This window comes from Portunus trituberculatus, chromosome 29 (genome assembly GCF_017591435.1).
Source record: "Portunus trituberculatus isolate SZX2019 chromosome 29, ASM1759143v1, whole genome shotgun sequence".
Taxonomy (NCBI): domain Eukaryota; kingdom Metazoa; phylum Arthropoda; class Malacostraca; order Decapoda; family Portunidae; genus Portunus; species Portunus trituberculatus.
This window is the reverse complement of record NC_059283.1, coordinates 3,900,185-3,920,184: the sequence shown is the minus strand read 5'-3', so window position 1 is coordinate 3,920,184 and position 20,000 is coordinate 3,900,185. Positions and strand designations below refer to the sequence as shown.

General features: G+C 39.5%; 1 protein-coding gene across 1 annotated transcript in view; it reads right to left on the bottom strand.

Annotated features, from left to right (window-relative positions):
* LOC123510458 (teneurin-a-like) overlaps positions 1 to 20,000 on the bottom strand; it is a 462,953-nt gene that overhangs the window by 290,475 nt on the left and 152,478 nt on the right. Inside the window, 1 exon segment of the mRNA XM_045265650.1 lies at positions 9,410 to 9,615. Within this exon segment, the coding sequence (XP_045121585.1) occupies positions 9,410 to 9,596 (187 nt within the window). The 5' untranslated portion in view covers positions 9,597 to 9,615.

Genomic DNA, 20,000 nt, shown 5'->3' with positions numbered 1-20,000 from the left:
AGCCACCTCGCTTCCCTTCTTTTCTTCTTCTTCTTCTTTCTCCTCCTTGGAAGAGAGAAAAAAAGGTATGGAGAAGTACCTCTTTATCATATTGTACTAGTCACCCCTTTCTCTCTTTTTTTCTATTTCTTTTCTTCCATGCTATCCTTCTTTTTTCATATCATCTCTAGATTCAAGTTATTCGTCTATTGTCCCTCCCCTCTCTTTCTAATTTTCACTTCTACTATTTCTCTCTATTCTTCATAACATTTCTACCAAGTTTTTTTCGCGTTATTGTCGCATTCCTCTTCATTTTTCTCTATATCCTTCTTTTCTTTCCTTCTGTTTAACTTCTTCATTTCCTTATTTTGTCCCTTTTCATTTTCAAACACTTAATTTTTTTTATTCTACAGGTATTTTTTCTATCTTTCATTTCTCCTTTCTTCCTATCCTCATCTTTTCCCTCTCACTCTTATTTCGATCATTTTTTTCCCTTTTATCAACTTTTTCATAATCCAGCATTCTCTTTTACTCTTCTCATCTTTCCTCTATTTTCATGTTGAGTGACTAGTAACTCTCTCTCTCTCTCTCTCTCTCTCTCTCTCTCTCTCCAACGAATAAGCAATTACTATCTGTTTCTTGATTTTATATAAGTCAAGCATTGTACCTTTCAAGAAATTCCTCTTTGTATTCCTCTTCCTCTTCCTCCTCCTCCTCCTCCTCCTCCTCCTCCTCCTTCCACATCATAGCCACCGCCACAGTCTAACATCGTGAATTTCAGCCCCACCGTGAACACGCGATGCGGATTAAAACTTGAGAGATATTTTCCATTATCCGAGGGTAATTGCATTTCGGAGCCTGATTTTTTGGGCCGCGGACTTTTGGCTCACATATTGGCCGGAACACTTTGTAGTTGCCGCCCATCCCCCACCCCCCCTCCCTTTTTTCCCCTCTCTCTCTATTTCAATTTTTTTTTTCCTTTTTGTCTATTACATTTTTCACTTTTTCTCTTTCAATCTCGGTTTTGTACTTTTAAACTTTTTTTTTTCTATTTCTTACTTTTGTATCCTATTTGTCTCTTTTCTACCTTTTATTCCACATTTACATCTCCCGTTCTCATTAATTCATCCTTGTATTCGCTTTTTCATTGTTTCATTTCCATATTTTTTTCTTGTTTGTAGCCAGAAATTCTACTATTCTCCTATTTTTTTCCATCTTTTCATCTTAATTTTGGTCCACTTGTTAATTTTTTTACAGGAAATTCACTTTTTTCATCCCTTTCTTTTGTTTCATATTTTGGCGTCCTCTCGTCGTATATTTCACTTTTTCCAGTGGGTTTCAAACGAGTTTCACCACTATTACCTGCGTTCACCTGTGCCGCGCAGGGTCACGCCGGGCGACAGGGAATAAAAAGAGAAAAGAAAAAAATGCATGATTGAGTTAGTTAGCCATCAAAAGGAATCTAATTAGGATTCGTTTAGACCTCGGCCCTCTCAAAACTCATAAAGCGAGCGTCAAATCGATACAATGAATTCAATCTTCGAGGGAAAAAGGCGAGAGTCGAATACTTTTTTTCCCACTTGTCACTTTGTATTTAATTACATATTCTTCTTTTTTTGCCTTTTTTTTGGGCTTTGAATTCCTTTTTTTTTCACTTTTCACTTCATATTCCATTATAAAGTCCTTTTAGTTTCCTTTGTACTCATATAATTTTTTTTCCTCTTTTCACTTTTCACCTTTAAAGTCAAAATATATTTCCCACTTTCCACTTCGCATTCAAATATAAATCAACGTTTTTCCTTCTTTGTAATCATATTTTCCCTTTCTCAAATCTAACGAAATGGAAAATGCATATGAAATGAATGGGAAAAAAGGACTCAGGGTGAAAAAAGTAGGGGTGTGTTGGTTAATTAGCCGATTGGAAAGGCGTAACGTCATTGGTTGAATTATTGGATGATTAGCGAATCCGTAATTGGTAAAGGGGTAAGCCGCCTGTCACACCGCCACTGTCGACCAGAATTTGATCTAAGTGATTGGTGAAACTTTTCAACCTGCAATTTCTGTATCTCGGTTCTCTCTCTCTCTCTCTCTCTCTCTCTCTCTCTCTCTCTCTCTCTCTCTCTCTCTCTCTCTCTCTCTCTCTCTCTCTCTCTCGGTTTACGTTTCTCTAATGCTATTTTTTTTTCCTCGCTTGATTTTTCCTTTTAATTTACTCAATACCGGTTCACATTTTCTTGTTTATCTTCCTTAGTTCACATTCTATTTGCGTTTCTCTCTCTTTATCTTTCGTCTCAAGTTCTGTTTGTGCTTCTCTCTCGTCTGTCTCTTTTAGTTCTTTTAGTTCAGAATTTATGATTGCTTAACAAACAACAAAATCTTTACAATATACCTATCATCAATTTCCCTTAACCTCTTCAGTACTGGGATGCATTTCTACCTCGAGTTTTGGGTGCGATAAGACGATTTTACTTACATTAGGAAGGTCTTTGGAAGAGTCTTCACTATTTCAATCCCAACATGTTTCTGAAGCTGTATAAAATCACCAAATATTAAACAAAATTAATATGAAAACGCGTCATATTACTGAAGAGGTTAATTCAGTAAAATCTAACATTACCTATATATTACTGAAAACTTTCCAGCAAATCATTCCCTCAATTTAGCTGTACAAATATAATTATACAAACAGAAGGTATTAAGAGAACAGATGAGTAGTGGTGGTAAGGAAATATTCAATCACGTGCCTGCCCTTATAAACAGTTAAGTAAAGAAGCAGCTGCGGTGGATTGGTATTTAGACAAGTGTTTCAACTCAAGTGTACGGTGATGAAGGGCTTGAAAATGGTTAATATGTATACAAGGTGAGGTAAGATCAGAATATTTGAGAATTGTTAGTTTTTCGATACGTATTCATATAGATGGACAGTGGATCTAAACACACACACACACACACACACACACACACACACACACACACACACACACACCGTTCATTCAAGCTCCCATAAGGCATTTACTTCTGTCCGACTACACACACACACACACACACACACACACACACACACACACACACACACACACACACACACAGACAGACAAGACGCATACACACGCAAACGTTGTAATATGTACACAACTCAGCCTCTACTTTAATACGCACGCACAACTGAAATGTTTACACGCAGCCTGTCACTCCTGTACGATCTTAACATGTACGCACGCACACACACACACACACACACACACACACACACACACACACACACACACACTGTATTCTCTCGTCTCACTAAATTCTACCAGTCCTCCTCCTCCTCCTCCTCCTCCTCCTCCTCCTCCTCCTCCACCAAGAGAGGCAGCATTAATTCCAGGTTGGCGCAGCGTGTTCCACCAACGATAGTCGAACTCTGAGCCAAGCAAATGTGAATAAGAGAAAGCAACCAATTTATGATTTTTTCGTACGTCGTGTCATAAAGTTAAGGTGTGTGTGTGTGTGTGTGTGTGTGTGTGTGTGTGTGTGTGTGTGTGTGTGTGTGTGTGTGTGAATAGTAAATAGAGACCAAAATAGACCAAAAGTAGAACGCAAAAACAAATGCACGGGAATGAAATACAAAGAGAATATATATATATATATATATATATATATATATATATATATATATATATATATATATATATATATATATATATATATATAGGAGAGAGAGAGAGAGAGAGAGAGAGAGAGAGAGAGAGAGAGAGAGAGAGAGAGAGAGAGAGAGAGAGAGAGAGAGAGAGAGAGAGAGAGAGAGAGAGAGAGAGAGAGAGAGAGAGAGAGATATTACACACTCCAGTAAAGAAACCTTGAATTAAACCTTACCACCTGAATTACCACAAAACTCCACCTTCACACCTGCCTTTACCTGCTTCCACACACTAACCAAACTGCACTTTCCACACCTGCTTTTTCTAACACTTTCACCTCCCTCCTCCTCTCACCACTTTCCCAAGACACCTTAATGCAAACTCTCCCTGGTACACTCACGAGCCGCTCTCCTCCACCTCCTCCACACAGCTTGCAGGTATTCTTAGATCCACCTGTGTTTCCAACCTCTCCACTTTTTTACCTTAATACCTGAAGCTTACTTTTGTTATATTTTGTGAGTTACTTCCTATTTTTATACATTTTTCTTTCTTCTTTTTAATACCATAATAACCGAGTGAGTTTTTCTTCCTTACTTTGGTCATCATTCATTCCTCACTGCAGTTATTTTCTTCAACTTTTCTTCTTACGCTATATACTTTTTTCTTTCCATGTATTGCCGTTTCTTCTTCATGTTTATGCCGCATTACGTGTACGGAGATTTATCATAGTCCTCGTCTATTTTCATTCTGTTTTTTTATCCTCCACTGCGGGTATTTAGCACTCCCGAAGCGGCTCCCTTTCACACTGCTTTAGTATTCCTGCGTAACTTACTGCATTCCTTCCGCCCCCGAGTAATGCCGCAGAAACGAGAACTTACTCCTGTTTTTGCGCCTGTTTTAGCATTCCTTCTGATACATGGCAATGCGGTAAAGGCGAAAGATTACTCTTCTTTTATCTACTTTAAGTCCTTAGAGCTTTCAATGCAGATACGCCGGTGCAGCGGTTCCGTGTTGCTGAGTTAGCGGGTATTTCTCTCTTCAAAGGTCCGTCAGGAGGTAAAAACTCAACGGGGAGAAATAATCCGTGGCGGCAGGTGAGGCAATGCACGGTTTGGACACGCGCTCTGCCATGGAAGCGGGTGAGGGATTACACGTTCCTGCTTCAGCGCCGCCAGCAGGAAGGTACAGTAAGGCGATTTGTGAATATTAGTATGTAGTAAGTGAGTAGTTAGGCGGAATTTAAGTCGCTTATGAAACGAGGTACGACAAAATGCACGTGTTGAGAAGATTATGTATTTTTTTCTTCTTTTTGTGTTTCTGCAGATTCCTTGTTAATAAAGGTGGAGCGGAGAGAAATATAGACAGTTTGTGAAGAGCAATGTGTGGGTGAGGATTTCACAAAAGATTGGAGGAGGTGAGCTATATTTTCACCTCCAATCCAAAATAAGAATGAAGGCAGTTCCGAAATAACATTGCGTATTTCAAGATTTAAACAAGAGACAAATTGCTCACTTATGTAATAAACGAAAGGAATATAAAGCCAACGAAAATAAATAACAATATACAAGTGAAGATTTAGAATGAAAATGCAATAAAAACAATTCTTAAATGATAATAAAAGAAAAAATGTCCGTTTTATGTAAGAAATTAAAAGCATTCATATAAAGAGACTGAATAACAATGCACAAGCGAATGTTTAGAGGGTAATTCAATGAACTTAAAGAAAAAATGAAGAGATAATAAAACAGAATAACAAGAATTGAGTGAAGAAATCTAAGTCAAGTACTAAATAGAACAATAAAAAAGAAGACACTAATACTAAGAAGAGGACATTAATTTTAACTCGAGTAACAAAGGTATGAAAAAAAATATATATTAAAACAACAAATGGGAGAGGAACAAAGAAATTCAGTCGCAAGCGAGAGAGAAACAAAAGAAAATCGAGGCCAATAAAAATAAGAAATAGAATTGCAACAAGGATATTTTTACCTCCGAGAGAAAACCATGTATTAGACCTGAATAGAAAATATACAAGAGGATTTAAACAAAAGGATTTCCAGTCGCTTACGAAAGTGAAGGATACAGAAAATACACGGTAGTAGTAGTAGTAGTAGTAGTAGTAGTAGTAGTAGTAGTAGTAGTAGTAGTAGTAGTAGTAGTATCGAAATGAAAATTACATAAACGAAATTAACGCGCAAGGAAATAGAAAACAAATGAAAAAAAACAAGACAAAAGACAAAAAAAAAAAAAAAAAAAAAAAAAAACACCGGAAAATCGCACTTCCAGGAAGGAGATTATAAACAATAGAAACTTTATGAGCTTTTCGAAAAACGGGGAAAAATTGCATAAAACAACACTCGCATGGAATGTAACGCTTGACATGAGGTTAAACACGATTATACGAAGGAAAACACACGAAAAAACAACATTTATCTCGCAGCACTGGAAGCGTGAAATGCCAGAGAATGAAAGCTGAAAAAATAGTAATAATAATGTACCTGAAAGATCCTGTTTTTACAATACGCGGACACTAACAAAGAAAAAAACGAAATGATATAATGACAGTATTAAAGAGGAAAATCAGGAATAAATAGCAAAATGTTGGAATAAATGGTGAAGTGTAGGATAGTAGTAACGAAATTTAAAGTGTTCTTTTATTAATACGAGAAAAAAAATACTCCACCAAGAAAAATGGAGTGAAAAGCACAATAATGATAATAAACTGAAATATCGATATTAACAAGGGGAAAAACAGAGAATAAAGCGAAATTATAAACAAAATTGCAAAATAAAAAAAGAAAAACAGAAAAAAATGAAATACAGGAGATTGAAACCTAAAATATGAAAAAGATAAAAAAAAATACAATAAAAAAGGCAAAGCATTAATATTTATACAACGAAAATTATAAAATGAATGAAAAACAAAGGAAAATTTGCCAAATAACAAACCAGAAATATAAATAATAAGAAACAGAAAAAGAAAAATACAAAAATAAATAAAAATACAAGTTTTATCCCACGAAATATATAAAAAAAAAATGCACACACACACACACACACACACACACACACACACACAGAGAGAGAGAGAGAGAGAGAGAGAGAGAGAGAGAGAGAGAGAGAGAGAGAGAGAGAGAGAGAGAGAGCTCCTGAAAAGAGACAGAGAGACAGACACCACCCCTAACGCCCTCTCTTCACCCAAACCCACCCGTCTCCCCTCTCCACACTCTCCCCTCACCTCAGTCATCATCGATCCTCCTTCTATCAAGTTCCAAGCAACGTGTCTCCTGCTATATTATATGTATGTGGAGTGTCAGCGCGCAGGCGAGCGAAATGATGGGTAGGCACTAAAAGAGTCGATATGTGAAGGTATTGGATAGTAAATGGGATAGATGTTTTCTTAATGTAGAGGTAGATAGTTAATGAGAGTGGAGAGTAAATGGGGTGAGAGTGTAAATGGTAATGTGTATAGTTAATGGTGAAGTGAAATGGGAAGGTGCTTAGTTAATGGGATAGGAAGGGAAATGGGTTAAGAATAAATGAGGTTGGAGGAGGAATTTGTAAATGTAGGAATACTTGGAGAAAATAGAAGTTTTTACAGTACATTTAACATTCTTGTACTAATAGAATCTCTCTCTCTCTCTCTCTCTCTCTCTCTCTCTCTCTCTCACGCAGAATATGGTACATCTACAATCCGGAGTTGCATGTGCGAGAATAGTAACAAATCACTAAAGTTAAACCTACTACTACTACGACCACTACTACTATTACTACCACTACTCGCTCTACCCACCAACTCTCCCTTACGCTCGCTAAATTCAGAATCCCTACCAGGCTGTCCGCATTTCCCGCCGTTTAGCCTCGACATAAAACACTCGCGTCCAGCTCAGAAACACTCATCGCTCCCCGCCTCACGTGACGCCCCACCACGCACAAGGATATCCTACAATTTGGGGCATAATTGTAGAATACATCTCACCTTTTACTGGCCCAGATAGCACGCTCCTGCCCAGTGACCCCGGATTGTTGTGATTGCTGTAGATAGCGGTGACATTCCTCCTCTAGCACCACCATCACTACCACTATTACTACTGCTATTGCTATTTGTTCTCCTATTCTTGCTTAAGTTATTGTGGTTATTCCTATGCCAATATTGCTTTCTCTGCAGTTACTATTATTTCTATTACTCATTCACTTACTTTTACTATGACTATTATTATTTCTGGTTCTTATATTGTCGTGTTTTTCTCTATTAAAATTTCTTTACTGCTCTTACTACGATTTTGACTACTATAACTACTACTATTGCTGCTATTACTACTATTTCTACTTGTATTATCACTGTTTCCACTTTAACTGGTTGGTTCTTAGTAGTAGTAGTAGTAGTAGTAGTAGTAGTAGTAGTAGTAGTAGTAGTAGTAGTAGTAGTAGTAGTGATGAAGACAATAATGATGATGATAATAATAATGATGTTAATAATGATAATGATAATAATAATAATGATAATAATAATAATAATAATAATAATAATAATAATAATAATAATAATAATAATAATAAAAAAAATAATAATAGTAATAATAGTAACAGATTTTCATTAACCCCTGTAAAAACACAGATTCGTAAATTTCCAAGAGTTCACATGCGAAGAGATTTTTTTTGTGTTGTTTTTATTTTCAGAAGGATAAAATTTTCTGTAATCCACACCGGCTTTAGAACATGATTTGGAACACGCAACACCAAAAAATAGCAAGAAAGAAAAAGAAGAAAGAGTAAAAGATAAGGAAATCCTCGAATTTTGCTTTTTTCATTCTCTCTTTCTTTCTTTATCATTTCTTGTCATATTGAGCCTCACCGAAATATTCCCCCTTTTTCAGAATCTTTGATATATGAGCGAAAATTACTTTATGGTCTCAAGGTAATTTGGTCTTAAAAGATAACGAAAGGCTCTCTCTCTCTCTCTCTCTCTCTCTCTCTCTCTCTCTCTCTCTCTCTCTTTATACACCATTATTCAGTTTCATTATTTTTCCTTACCTTTATTCACGTCTACGTTGCATTTAATCATGTCAGCTTAATATATTTCAGTTTCTTTCTAATAACTTTGCATATTAACCTTTCCATCACAATTAATCCGCAATATTTCTTCTCTTTTGCCTTGCACTATTCTGTCCTGCTCTCCCACACTGGAATGGCAGAGAAGTTAACAGATCCCTTTGTTAAATATCACAGATTTTTCATTTATGTTTCTGCTTTGTAATTCCATTTAGTCTATCTTTTCATTTTTTTCTCGTGTAGCAAAGAAAATTACACATCTCTAAGTGTAATTTTCAGTAACTAATATTTTGCAGTGTATCCTTTCTTTCGATGTATATTTTTCACTGTATATTTCTAATTCTTTTAGCTGTATCTTCAACTTGATTTATGTTCACTGTGTGCCTCTAACTCCTTTTCTAAACGAAGTAACTTATATATTGTACCAAGAGTTTTTCTATCTCAATGCACTTTCTTTAAATCGACTGAATGACTTTATGGTTTCAGGTCAGTTATCATCCAAATGTGGGTAATCCCTTTGCCTTTTCCTTTAAGAATTGGAATTTAATTGAGCTTTTTCTCCATTTTGTTGCTTTAAACTCAAACACCCATCAAAAAATATATATAACCACGTAAAAATCCAATTAAACCACATATTTAATCCAAAACACCACCCAATACACACAAATACAACGCCTGAAAGAAACAACACAGCCGCACGAGCACACCACACACCTTGTCACTCACGCCCCTTAGTGACCACCCGCCAAACTCACCTGTTCTCTGAGACGCCCGGTATCCTCGTCCGCTGCTTCTGACGTCACACTCCTCGTCACTGGAGGAGTACTGGTTGGCGGAGGAATTGGTGCCCCCTGATTGGTTACTGCTTCGCCAATCAGAGCGTGGGCCTCGCCTACTGCTACTCCTATTGGCCCCTGACCTCGTCCGGCCTTCTGGTTCCATTTCATCGGTTGACGGTCATCTGGGGAGACAAGAAATGGGGATTAGTTTTACTGTGGCTTGTTACGGTGGTGGTGGTGGTGGTGGTAGTGGGATAGTAATAGTAGTAGTAGTAGTAGTAGTAATAGTAGTAGTAGTAGTAGTAGTAGTAACCAGACAAAAGAAAAACGATAAAGCACACGAAATGATCAATACGTAAATAAATAAACAAAAAAACACATACAAAGGAATGACAGAGAGGGAGAAAGTACGGAAGGATAAACAAACAAAAAAAAACAAATAAATAAATAAAATACATACGTAAATATAGAGGGAGAAACAGACAGACAGACAGACATACATACACACAAACAGACACACAAACTTCCCACTTTAATACAGATCGAAACATCCACATTGAAAGTTACAGGCTGTCTCATCTTGGTGGGCGGAAAAGTTTCTCACAATGTCTCATTCCTGCCCCTCTTCCCCCAGATTCCCTACCTCAGACACCCCTTCCCCCTACCCCCTTCCCCAGGTCCACAACTCTCCCGCACGGAAATCTGCGTGTTGGGATAAAATTGGATTCCTTAGAAGTTTCTCACGCATATTGGTCTGAAGCGACAGTTATGGAGTTTTGGTAATGTTTGGTATGGACGGAGGGAGTCTGGGAAATGCAGGGCTGAAGGAGAGTGAAGCCGGGAGGGAGAGAGGAGAGAGAGGCGCGGGGTGAATGAGGCTGCGAGAGAGCGGGAGAGACACAGGGAGGGAAAGAGGATGGTGAGGAAGAGGCTAAAAGGTCAGAGCGTGCAGGCAATATGGAAAGTAATGTTTAAATACGTTCCGGAAACTGTGGAAATTTTATGTGTTTTCCAATGATCAAGTTGTTATTTCTTTGTGAGTTAACTAATGGGCAGATTTATCACACAGTCTTCAAATACAAATAATTCCCATGAGGGTCTGGTAAGCGCCCTTTATTTTCAACACAAGGTTCTTCTGAAAGCATGTGGTTTACTGATACGGATGACAAAAGGACTGTTTGGTCTATACTATTTTGTATTTCTCAAACATTTCCAAAAAGGTATTACAGTATATTCAAAAAGGTAAACTGAACTGAACAAATACAACAAAGCGCTTCTCAGAAAGGCAACAAAAATCACTGGCATTGATGATATTCAGGCAATAACTTTTCCCGCGCAGTCTGACGCATATTCAAAAATTTTCCAATATCGTTCATCTTTTTTCCTTCTGAATGTTTTCCTACCTACATACACAAACATACACAAATCCGTTCACTCTTTTCATTTCAAATCTCTACACATATACGTAACTATTCCCCAAACACACACACACACACACACACACACACACACACACACACACACACACACACACACACACACACACACACATCGATAAAGGGAGCACTCCAGAAGCGGTATATAATGTCCCTTTGTGGCTGGCAGTAGTGAACGCAAGAAATATGAGGGGCACACGAACCCGGCCCCATGAACTTATTGAATTGGCACGGCGGTGAATAATGAATGCCAGGAAAATTGATCTATTAGAATATTTATCGCGCTCCACTCCGGCCCGTGTGTCATGAGCTTCAATATAACATGATTTTTATTGGCTCATGAATATTTCTGCCGTGGCATGAAAGGTTCTTAAAAGGCGTTATAGCGATACACTCCAAGAAGTATGACTCCTGTAGCCACACCTTCATACATATATACATACATAAATATAGTCAGGGATGAAGATTATGGAGGGAAAATGCTGCATGAAAGATTAAATATTTATAAATGTTTATCTTAAAGCATTACTTCCGTATCAGTATTTTCATACATATACATAAATACATACAGTGATGGCAAGAGGTATATACATACGCAGTGGAAGCAATTTCACTCCTTTCCACTTCACAAACTCCTCTCCTTCCCTCTCCCTTCCAAACTCACTTCCATGTCAGTGTCCACAGCTTACCACCACCACCACCATCACCACCAACACACACACACACACACACACACACACACACACACACACACACACACACAGGCGCAAAAAGCTTCTTGAATAGCGGAGAACAACTACGTGTAATGGACCAAACAAAGAGTAATAAATCAACTTCATGTCTGTAAAAAGTGTAAAAAAGTGTAACGTGTCAGATTAAAATATGAGTGAAATAGGAACACTAAAAAAAAAAAAAACTTACTGAATAGCAAAAAAATACAAAAAAAAGTAGCATATAATCTAACACCAAACGAAGGAATGCAAATTAGCTGAAAATAAAAGTACTTAAGAAATTCAATCTTTATATTTTGTAGTACTCCCTCCCACACACACACACACACACACACACACACACACACACACACACACACACACACACACACACCAGGAATAGCAAGAAACTCTCAGCAAAAATCTCAGAACAAACATTAAAAAATCACTCCACCTTGAACCATTAAGAATTCAACATTATGACTCCAAGAAATTCCACATAAAAAAAAAAAAAAAAAACTCATTCAATAAAAAAAAGCAAGAAATCTAAGAGCAAACATTGAGAAATCACTTGGCTCGGTGTTATAAAGAATTCAGTGTCCAGCTCAAAAGTTCAAGGAGTTTCACGGGTTTGCATTAATTTCCCAGCAGGTGAGCGGTGAGGGCGGTGCAGACAGCGTCACTTACCCTTATTCCAGACTGACTCTAGCGTGAGGCTCCACAATTTATGGCAGTAACGGTTGGGTGGCTGAAGCGAGGCCAGGCGACACGCGAGGCGACATGAACCTACTCCTCCTCCTCTTCTTCCTTCTCTCCTCCTCCTCTTCCTTCTCTTTCTCTTTCTATTAATTCTCTTTTCTCGTATTTCTTCATAGTTCTTTATTATGTTTTTTTCTCTTCATTCTCTTTCATGATTCTCTCCAATTTCTCCTCTTTTTTACTCTGTCTTCTTCCATTCTTACTTTTTTTTATCGTGATTCTGCAATGGTTCCTTTTTTTCTTATCTTTCGCCTAGTTTTCTGTCCTGGTTCTCCAATTTCTCTTTTTTTTACTCTCTCTATTCTTCTTTCTCTTTCTCTTCTTCCTCGTTCTCTCTTTCTTTTGTTTCCTCACTTACTACTCTTTCTATCTTCGCTCTACTCCGTGTCTCTCCAATGTCTCTTTCTCCATTTATTCTTTCTTCTCCGTCTCTCTGTATTTCCTCTCTTGTTCTTCCAGTCAATGCCATCTTGCTTCCTCTTTCTCTTCCTTTTCCCTCTCCTCCATGCATTCCTTCTGTTCCTCTTCCCTTCCTCCACACTGTCTCTCTTCTCAACGTCTTGTCGGTAATCTCTCTTAGTCTCCTCCTCTTCCTCTCCCTCCATCTTTACCTTTCATGTCCTTCCTTTGTTGCATTTTCACTTCCTTCTCTTCTTTCTGCTCCTCTTCCTTTAAAATACTTCTTCAGTCCTGACAGTTTCTCTTCCTCCTTTATCCAATATTTTTACTTGACGCCTTTCTTCCCATGCAAGAAGGAGGAGGAGGAGGAGGAGGAGGAGGAGGAGGAGGAGGAGGAGGAGGAGGAGGAGGAGGAGGAGGAGCCATTAAGGAGCGCCTGTCACTTCCCAGTACCAGACTTTAGATGTCCCTTCGCCCACTAATGGCAGGAAGGATACATGGAATCACAAACGAACACAAAGGAAGAACAAACAGCGACATTTTTTTTTTTTTTTTTTTTTGCGTTTACTGTTTGCGATACGATACATTGATTTTATCCCCTTCAGTACTGGGACGCATTTTTACCTTAAGTTTTGGATGTGATTAGGCGATCTGGTTAACATTGAGAAGAAAGGTCTATGGAGGTCAGTAGATTAATGGCCACAGTCTTCACTATTTTAATCACCCCATGAGTTTGTGAAGTTGTATGAAATCACCAAATATTTACCAGGATGAATATGGAAACGTGTCATGGTACTGATACATTTAAGGCTAAAAATTTAGGGGTTATATACAAAAAAAAAAAAAAAAGGATGACGAGAACGATAATAAATAGAGAATTAAAAATGAGTGAAGTGTAACGGAAAATAGTAAAGTGAAGTGAGCGTAAAGAACTGTAAGAGAGTAAGTAAAAAGACAAAAGAATGAGGCAATAAATAAGTAAAAAAAAAAAAAATAAATGAAAAGGTTGAGAAAATATAACGAAATAGACTCTCTCTCTCTCTCTCTCTGTCTGTCTTAACACACGTAATTTTTTCCCACAGAACTTCTAAGTCTAGCTCTTTATCACCATTTCCGTCATCATCATTATTACCACCATCACTACTACTCCCTCTCTCCCTCTCCCTTCCCACTCTCCCGGCCACACCGCGTCACACATCACCGTCACACACATAAGCCTGAACTGCTCTCCTCAAACTCCTTGGAGAAATATATATATAATGCTGGGGAAAAAGCCTCCACAAATATATATGTCTTGAGCGTCTCTTTTTCTCCTTCCGGCAGAAACAGAGACGCAAGGAGAAGGTAACATTACATTAATACTAAAGAGAAGGGAGCTTTTGTTATTCATTGTTATTCATACAGTTTGTACAGTAGCATATAGTATATTTGGTCAGTGCCGAGTTGCTCTTAGTGGTATTTGAGTATTTCATGATAAAAATAGAGTACTAGGTTGAAATACTTATATGGGGAATACATTACTAAAAGGTGTATTGATGACTAAAAGTTCCTAATTTGTAAAGTAATATATATATAATGCATTGTTATTTAAGCCAGGTGGTGATATTTCATGAGTGATATTTGAGTATTCATGGCAAAACACTTTGGTAATATATGGATATACATTACTGGAAGGTCACTAAATGAATTAATGAGGTCAATTATTTGTAGAGTAACAGATAGTGAAATATTATGAATGGTAATCGTGTATTAAAAAATAAAGCAAATTCACTGGAAAGAAATACGAAAATATGGAGGGAGCACATTGCGGAAAGGTCTCTTCAAGAATAAATAGTCCGTTATATAATAGAACAGACTGCATACTTTTTGTTCTTTTAGTCAATAGCAATACGTGATTTCCTCATGCATGAAGGGCGACTCTGTGCTTCATAATAAAATAGTGACTGGAAGAAAGCACAACGCACGGATGGAATACATAATTGAACGGTTAAAATGCATAAATAATGACTCGGGGGGTAATGTCTTTGTGACACTACTATGGAAAATCAAATAATAGCACAATGCATATAAGAAAGGTAAATACAACCCACATTCTTATAACGACTGCGCAAATACAGCGAAGGCAATTCTGACACACATTCAAATAACGGAACATCAAAGCAACATTACTTAAGAGTTAGAACACCAATAACAAAAATGACTCTTTTAACGATTACGCACACAGAAAACACGCACATTTCACGAAATACGCAAACAAGAAAAAGTACGCTATATGTCTTAATGCCTAAAGTACAAATAAGACCAGGCATTATTGCTAAACACACCAAACACACTCAGAAGGAGGAGGAGGAGAAGGAGAAGGAGGAGGAGGAGGAGGAGGAGGAGGAGGAGGAGGAGGAGGAGGAAGAGGAAGAGGAGGAGGAGGCAGCACGGCCACTTCTCTTCGGCAGCCGGCTGGCCTCACCGCCTCGGGCCCATGACGGCTCACTGGTTCCTGGAGGAGGGGCTGCTGGGTAGAGCGGGTGGCTGAGGGGAACAGAGGAAGTGAGGCAGAGGTCTGCCTGTGAGGGGAAGGGAGGAGAAGGGACTGGTGGAGAGGAACGAGCGGCTGGTAGGGATGGAGGAAAAGGAAGAGGAAGGAGAAGGAGTGCTGGGGTAGATGGGCAGAAGAGAGGGGAGGATAGGAAGAAGAGAAGGAGGAGGGGGAGGAGAAACTGAGAGGAGGAGGAAGTAGAGAGAGACAAGAGAGAGAGAGAGAGAGAGAGAGAGAGAGAGAGAGAGAGAGAGAGAGAGAGAGAGAGAGAGAGAGAGAGAGAGAGAGAGAGAGAGAGAGAGAGAGAGAGAGAGAGAGAGAGAGAGAGAGAGAGAGAGAGAGAGAGAGAGAGAGAGAGAGAGAGAGAGAGAGAGAGAGAGAGAGAGTAGGTAGCAGGGAGGCGGGTTCAGTTACATGGCATCCGTGCCTGAGGAGGGAAACACACTCAGCTGAAACAGGAATTACAATTATGCGAGTCTTGGTCACAGTGACAAATTGGCTGGAGCTTCGGGGGGCGCGGCGAGACTCCCTCAACTTCCACCTCAAGAGAATTTCCAGCGCGAACTCAACGTGTACATAATGTTTGTGCTTCCTGCAAGGCCCTTACCGAGAGAGAGAGAGAGAGAGAGAGAGAGAGAGAGAGAGCAACACAAAAATACGCCTCACTCATACCAAACTGACTCTTTCTTTATGCAACGCGGCCGGATATTCCATTCTCCCGGTCTATTAGCCTGCCCGCAGCGGACGGTCTGCCTCGCATCCCAGTGGACGGGCACGAACGCAGCACGAACACTGCACGAACACGCACGGACACAGCACGGACTAAACACGGGCACGGACGGACACAAAAACACCATCGTCCACACTGGCAGGGACAATACTCCAGAGATGCAGGCAGAGTAAACAGAGGGAAGCATGTGGTGTATGTGGCATGTGCTGGAATACTGGTTTGAAAATACTGAAAAATATATGAGGTGAATATAATGGAATGCAAATGTTTATTGAGATTAAAGTTCAGATTGAAAATGTGCGAAGGAATTAATGAAAGGATGGAAGCAAGGAGAGGTATGTAGCTACGTGGGAAAGTAAAGGAGTGGGTGTAAAGGATTAGGTGTGGTATGTGTGTGTGTTGGGTACTGTAAAGGAATGCTGGGGAATGTAGTCCACGCTTGATTCTTTTTCTCATAGGATTTTCATTAAGGTGAGATTAGCTAGCTAGAAATTGTGGGGAGATTTATATAGATAAATAAGCTTTTAATGTAACTACAACCACTACCACTACTACTAACATAGCTTTTCCAACCACACCATTATCAACAACCATCACACACATCAACACAATTACAACCACCACTATCACCACTACAATAGTCTCCCTTACCACCACCATTAACCACCACCACCACCAACATCACTGCTAACCCAACGCACACACTACTCCCGCGCCTCTATTTAGTTAATCTGTGAGTGAAACTGTTCATCTCTGCTCAGTGTTGTGAATCGCCAGCACAGCCCACCATTACCTACGGGCTTTGTGTGGCTATTGTCCTCATTACACCTGCTCTTAGTGTGCCCCCGGTTCGACCCCCACCACCACTGCTCCCACAACATTACTGAGGCGTCTCATTACTACTACTACTACTACTACTACTACTACTACTACTACTACATCTAAACTAACATTGTCTTTTCTACTTTTCTACACCACATACAGTATATACTTAAGTGTTGTCTGTTCTAGTAGTAAGTTTCATCATCTCTTACCAAAACAATTCGTGACTCATAACAAATTCACCACAACACAGACACCACAACACCACATAATCGCTCCTCCACCTCTATTACCTCACTTCACCACAAATCACCACATACAGCGGCACATCACACAAATCTTGACTCATCACCACCACCATAACCACCACCATCACACGAGCCAGTCAACTCACTCACCACCACCACGTAAACACCTCTCTACTCAACACCACTTCCATAATGAACAAGCAACATAGCAACACCAACACCGGAACACAGTAGGATTATGAAAACACTCCACCACACACAACCGCACGCCACCACAGCAATACTCGCTCGCCAACACCACACCTGCTGACACTGTAACTGCCAAAATTGCGCCATAACTCTCACTTACTGCCATAAACACTGTCCATAAACCACCAGCGTCACCTGGATTAGCGGAAGGAGGCAATTAGTACTCAGGTGTTCTGCTAACGAAGGAAACACAAAGGAACACAAACGAACACAAAGACATGAAATAAAACTGGAAAGAGAAAAAAAGACTATTTACCAAGGGACACAGAGAGAGAGAGAGAGAGAGAGAGAGAGAGAGAGAGAGAGAGAGAGAGAGAGAATCAATGCCTGCTATGCTTCGTTAGGTATGTATGAAAGTAAGAAAATAGTTTAAAAAAAAGTAATGAAAATGTCAATGTGAGACAGAAAACGAATAGTCAACATTTTTATATTATGAATCACTACAATCACAATCACCACCACCACCACCACCACCACTATCACTACTCTCGCCATAACTATTGATACACTGAACAACACGCACACGCACACGCACACATGACATCTATAAGTATATGCACATAATCACCTCATAAGAAACAGTAACAAACATACAAAAAAAAACAGCAAAACGAAATTCTACAACACACACACACACACACACACACACACACACACACACACACACACACACACACACAACACAGCGCAATACAGTCACCTGCCGAAGACCTTGATATCGACCGCTCTGGAAGGCTGGAGGTGTGGGTAGGGGCCGGAGAGGACGTGGGGAACTGATCCTTCTACCCCCCCTTACTACACTACCTCTCCCTTCCCATGCTCTACTCTCCACGCCAGACCCTCCCAGTCCTCCAAAAAGCCTGTTCCGCTTACCCTACCCCATCCCATCTCGCTCTCTCCCTCCTCCCCTCCCCCTCTCTCTCTCCCTGGAAACCCGAAATCGAGGCTCCAGTTGACATCAAACAGTATTTTTTTCTTCTTTTTCCCCCTCCATTCTTTTTGCCAGTCATGTCCCCTAAAAGAGAACATTTTGTGCGCCTGGTTTTTGTGTAGCGTTTTTCCACTAGGGTAATTTTTGCTTCGTTACTCCGGGATTTGATTTGGGACCTGTGTACTCTGCTAATTGTAAGTATATATCAAAATGTACCGAGTAAATACACGCTGAATTCTAATTAATTTTAGCTGTAGTTTTGGGATGAGTTAATTTTTTTAATGTGCGTGCGTCGCCGTTCACTGTGTCCGGTGGCGGGGCTTTCAAGTCTTCTCACAGGCAAACCTTCACAGGGAGCTACAGTACAGCCACACTACAGCTGGATTACTACTCTTAGGTGTAATTTTGCGGTGGATTCAAGTTTTCTTACAGTCAAACTTTAAACTAGGAAAGACATTAAGATATTTGCCAATTAAGTAATTAATTTCACTAAAGAAAGAAGATGCAATAAAACATTCAAATTATTCGATAATTCTTTTCTTGTAATAATTTAAACATCTTCAGTGCCATGACGCGTGTCTATATTCATTCTGGTGACTATTTGGTGATTTTAAGCAGCTTCCGAAACTCATGTAGGGATTAAATTAGTGAAGACTGTAGCCATCAATCTTCTGACCTCCATAGATCCTTCCCAATCTCAATAAATGGTCTAATCGTACACAAATCTCATGGTAAAAACGTGTCCTAGTATTGAAGTGGTTAAAACAATACCAAGAATTTCCACTATACCATTTAATTAATCTGGAGAAATATAACAAAATGAAACTAACTACGGGCACTAAGATATTCAAACATCCAGTCATTCCTTCCTGGCAATAATATATTTGAAACCATCCCATAAATTTCCACCGCACCACTTCATTTCATTTAAGGAGAGGACATAACACTAACGCAGCCAATCATTCATAACCAGATGCAGTAAAGTCAGACAATATCTCACTTTACTCTTACTAAACACTTCATAAAAAGCTCAAGAAAGCCATACAGTTCCTCCACTTCCCTTCACTTCTGCAGCATCACGTTCTCAAAAGTCTGCAGTTCACTTCTTGACGGACTCTCTCTCTCTCTCTCTCTCTCTCTCAGCGGCGGGCGACAAAAAAACAACCCACCGCATCAAAAATTCTCCTTGAGTCGGCTGCTTCGTGGGGACGCATAAAAGAAAACCAGAAAAAAATGTAACAAAAAATAAAAAGTGACCGAGATTTGTACACTTGAATAAAAATAAATAAATAACACGAAAACATTCACTACCTCACCTGTGCATATTCGCCCCAGAAAACACAGGTAAGTAGGCAAACAGGTAAACAAGCATAGAAGTAACCGGGAGTCGTGAGAGAGCGAAGGTACGGAAGAGGAAAGCGGGAGGAGGCTGAATACGTGATAAATATTAAAGGAAATGACGAATAAAAAGGTTCTGAGAGGAGGATGATAAGGAGCCAAGCGAGTGAGCGGCGGCTGGGTGGCTGAGATGGGAGGAAACTGCGGATCTGAGGCGAGTTACTGCGAGATGAAAGAAGCAATGAAAGTGAGATGACCTTGGCGCGATTGAACTACGAAGACACTAAACCCAGAAGCAAGTGAGAGCGTCAGTTTACACACACACACACACACACACACACACACACACACACACACACACACACACACACTCTCTCTCTCTCTCTCTCTCTCTCTCTCTCTCTATTGAAAC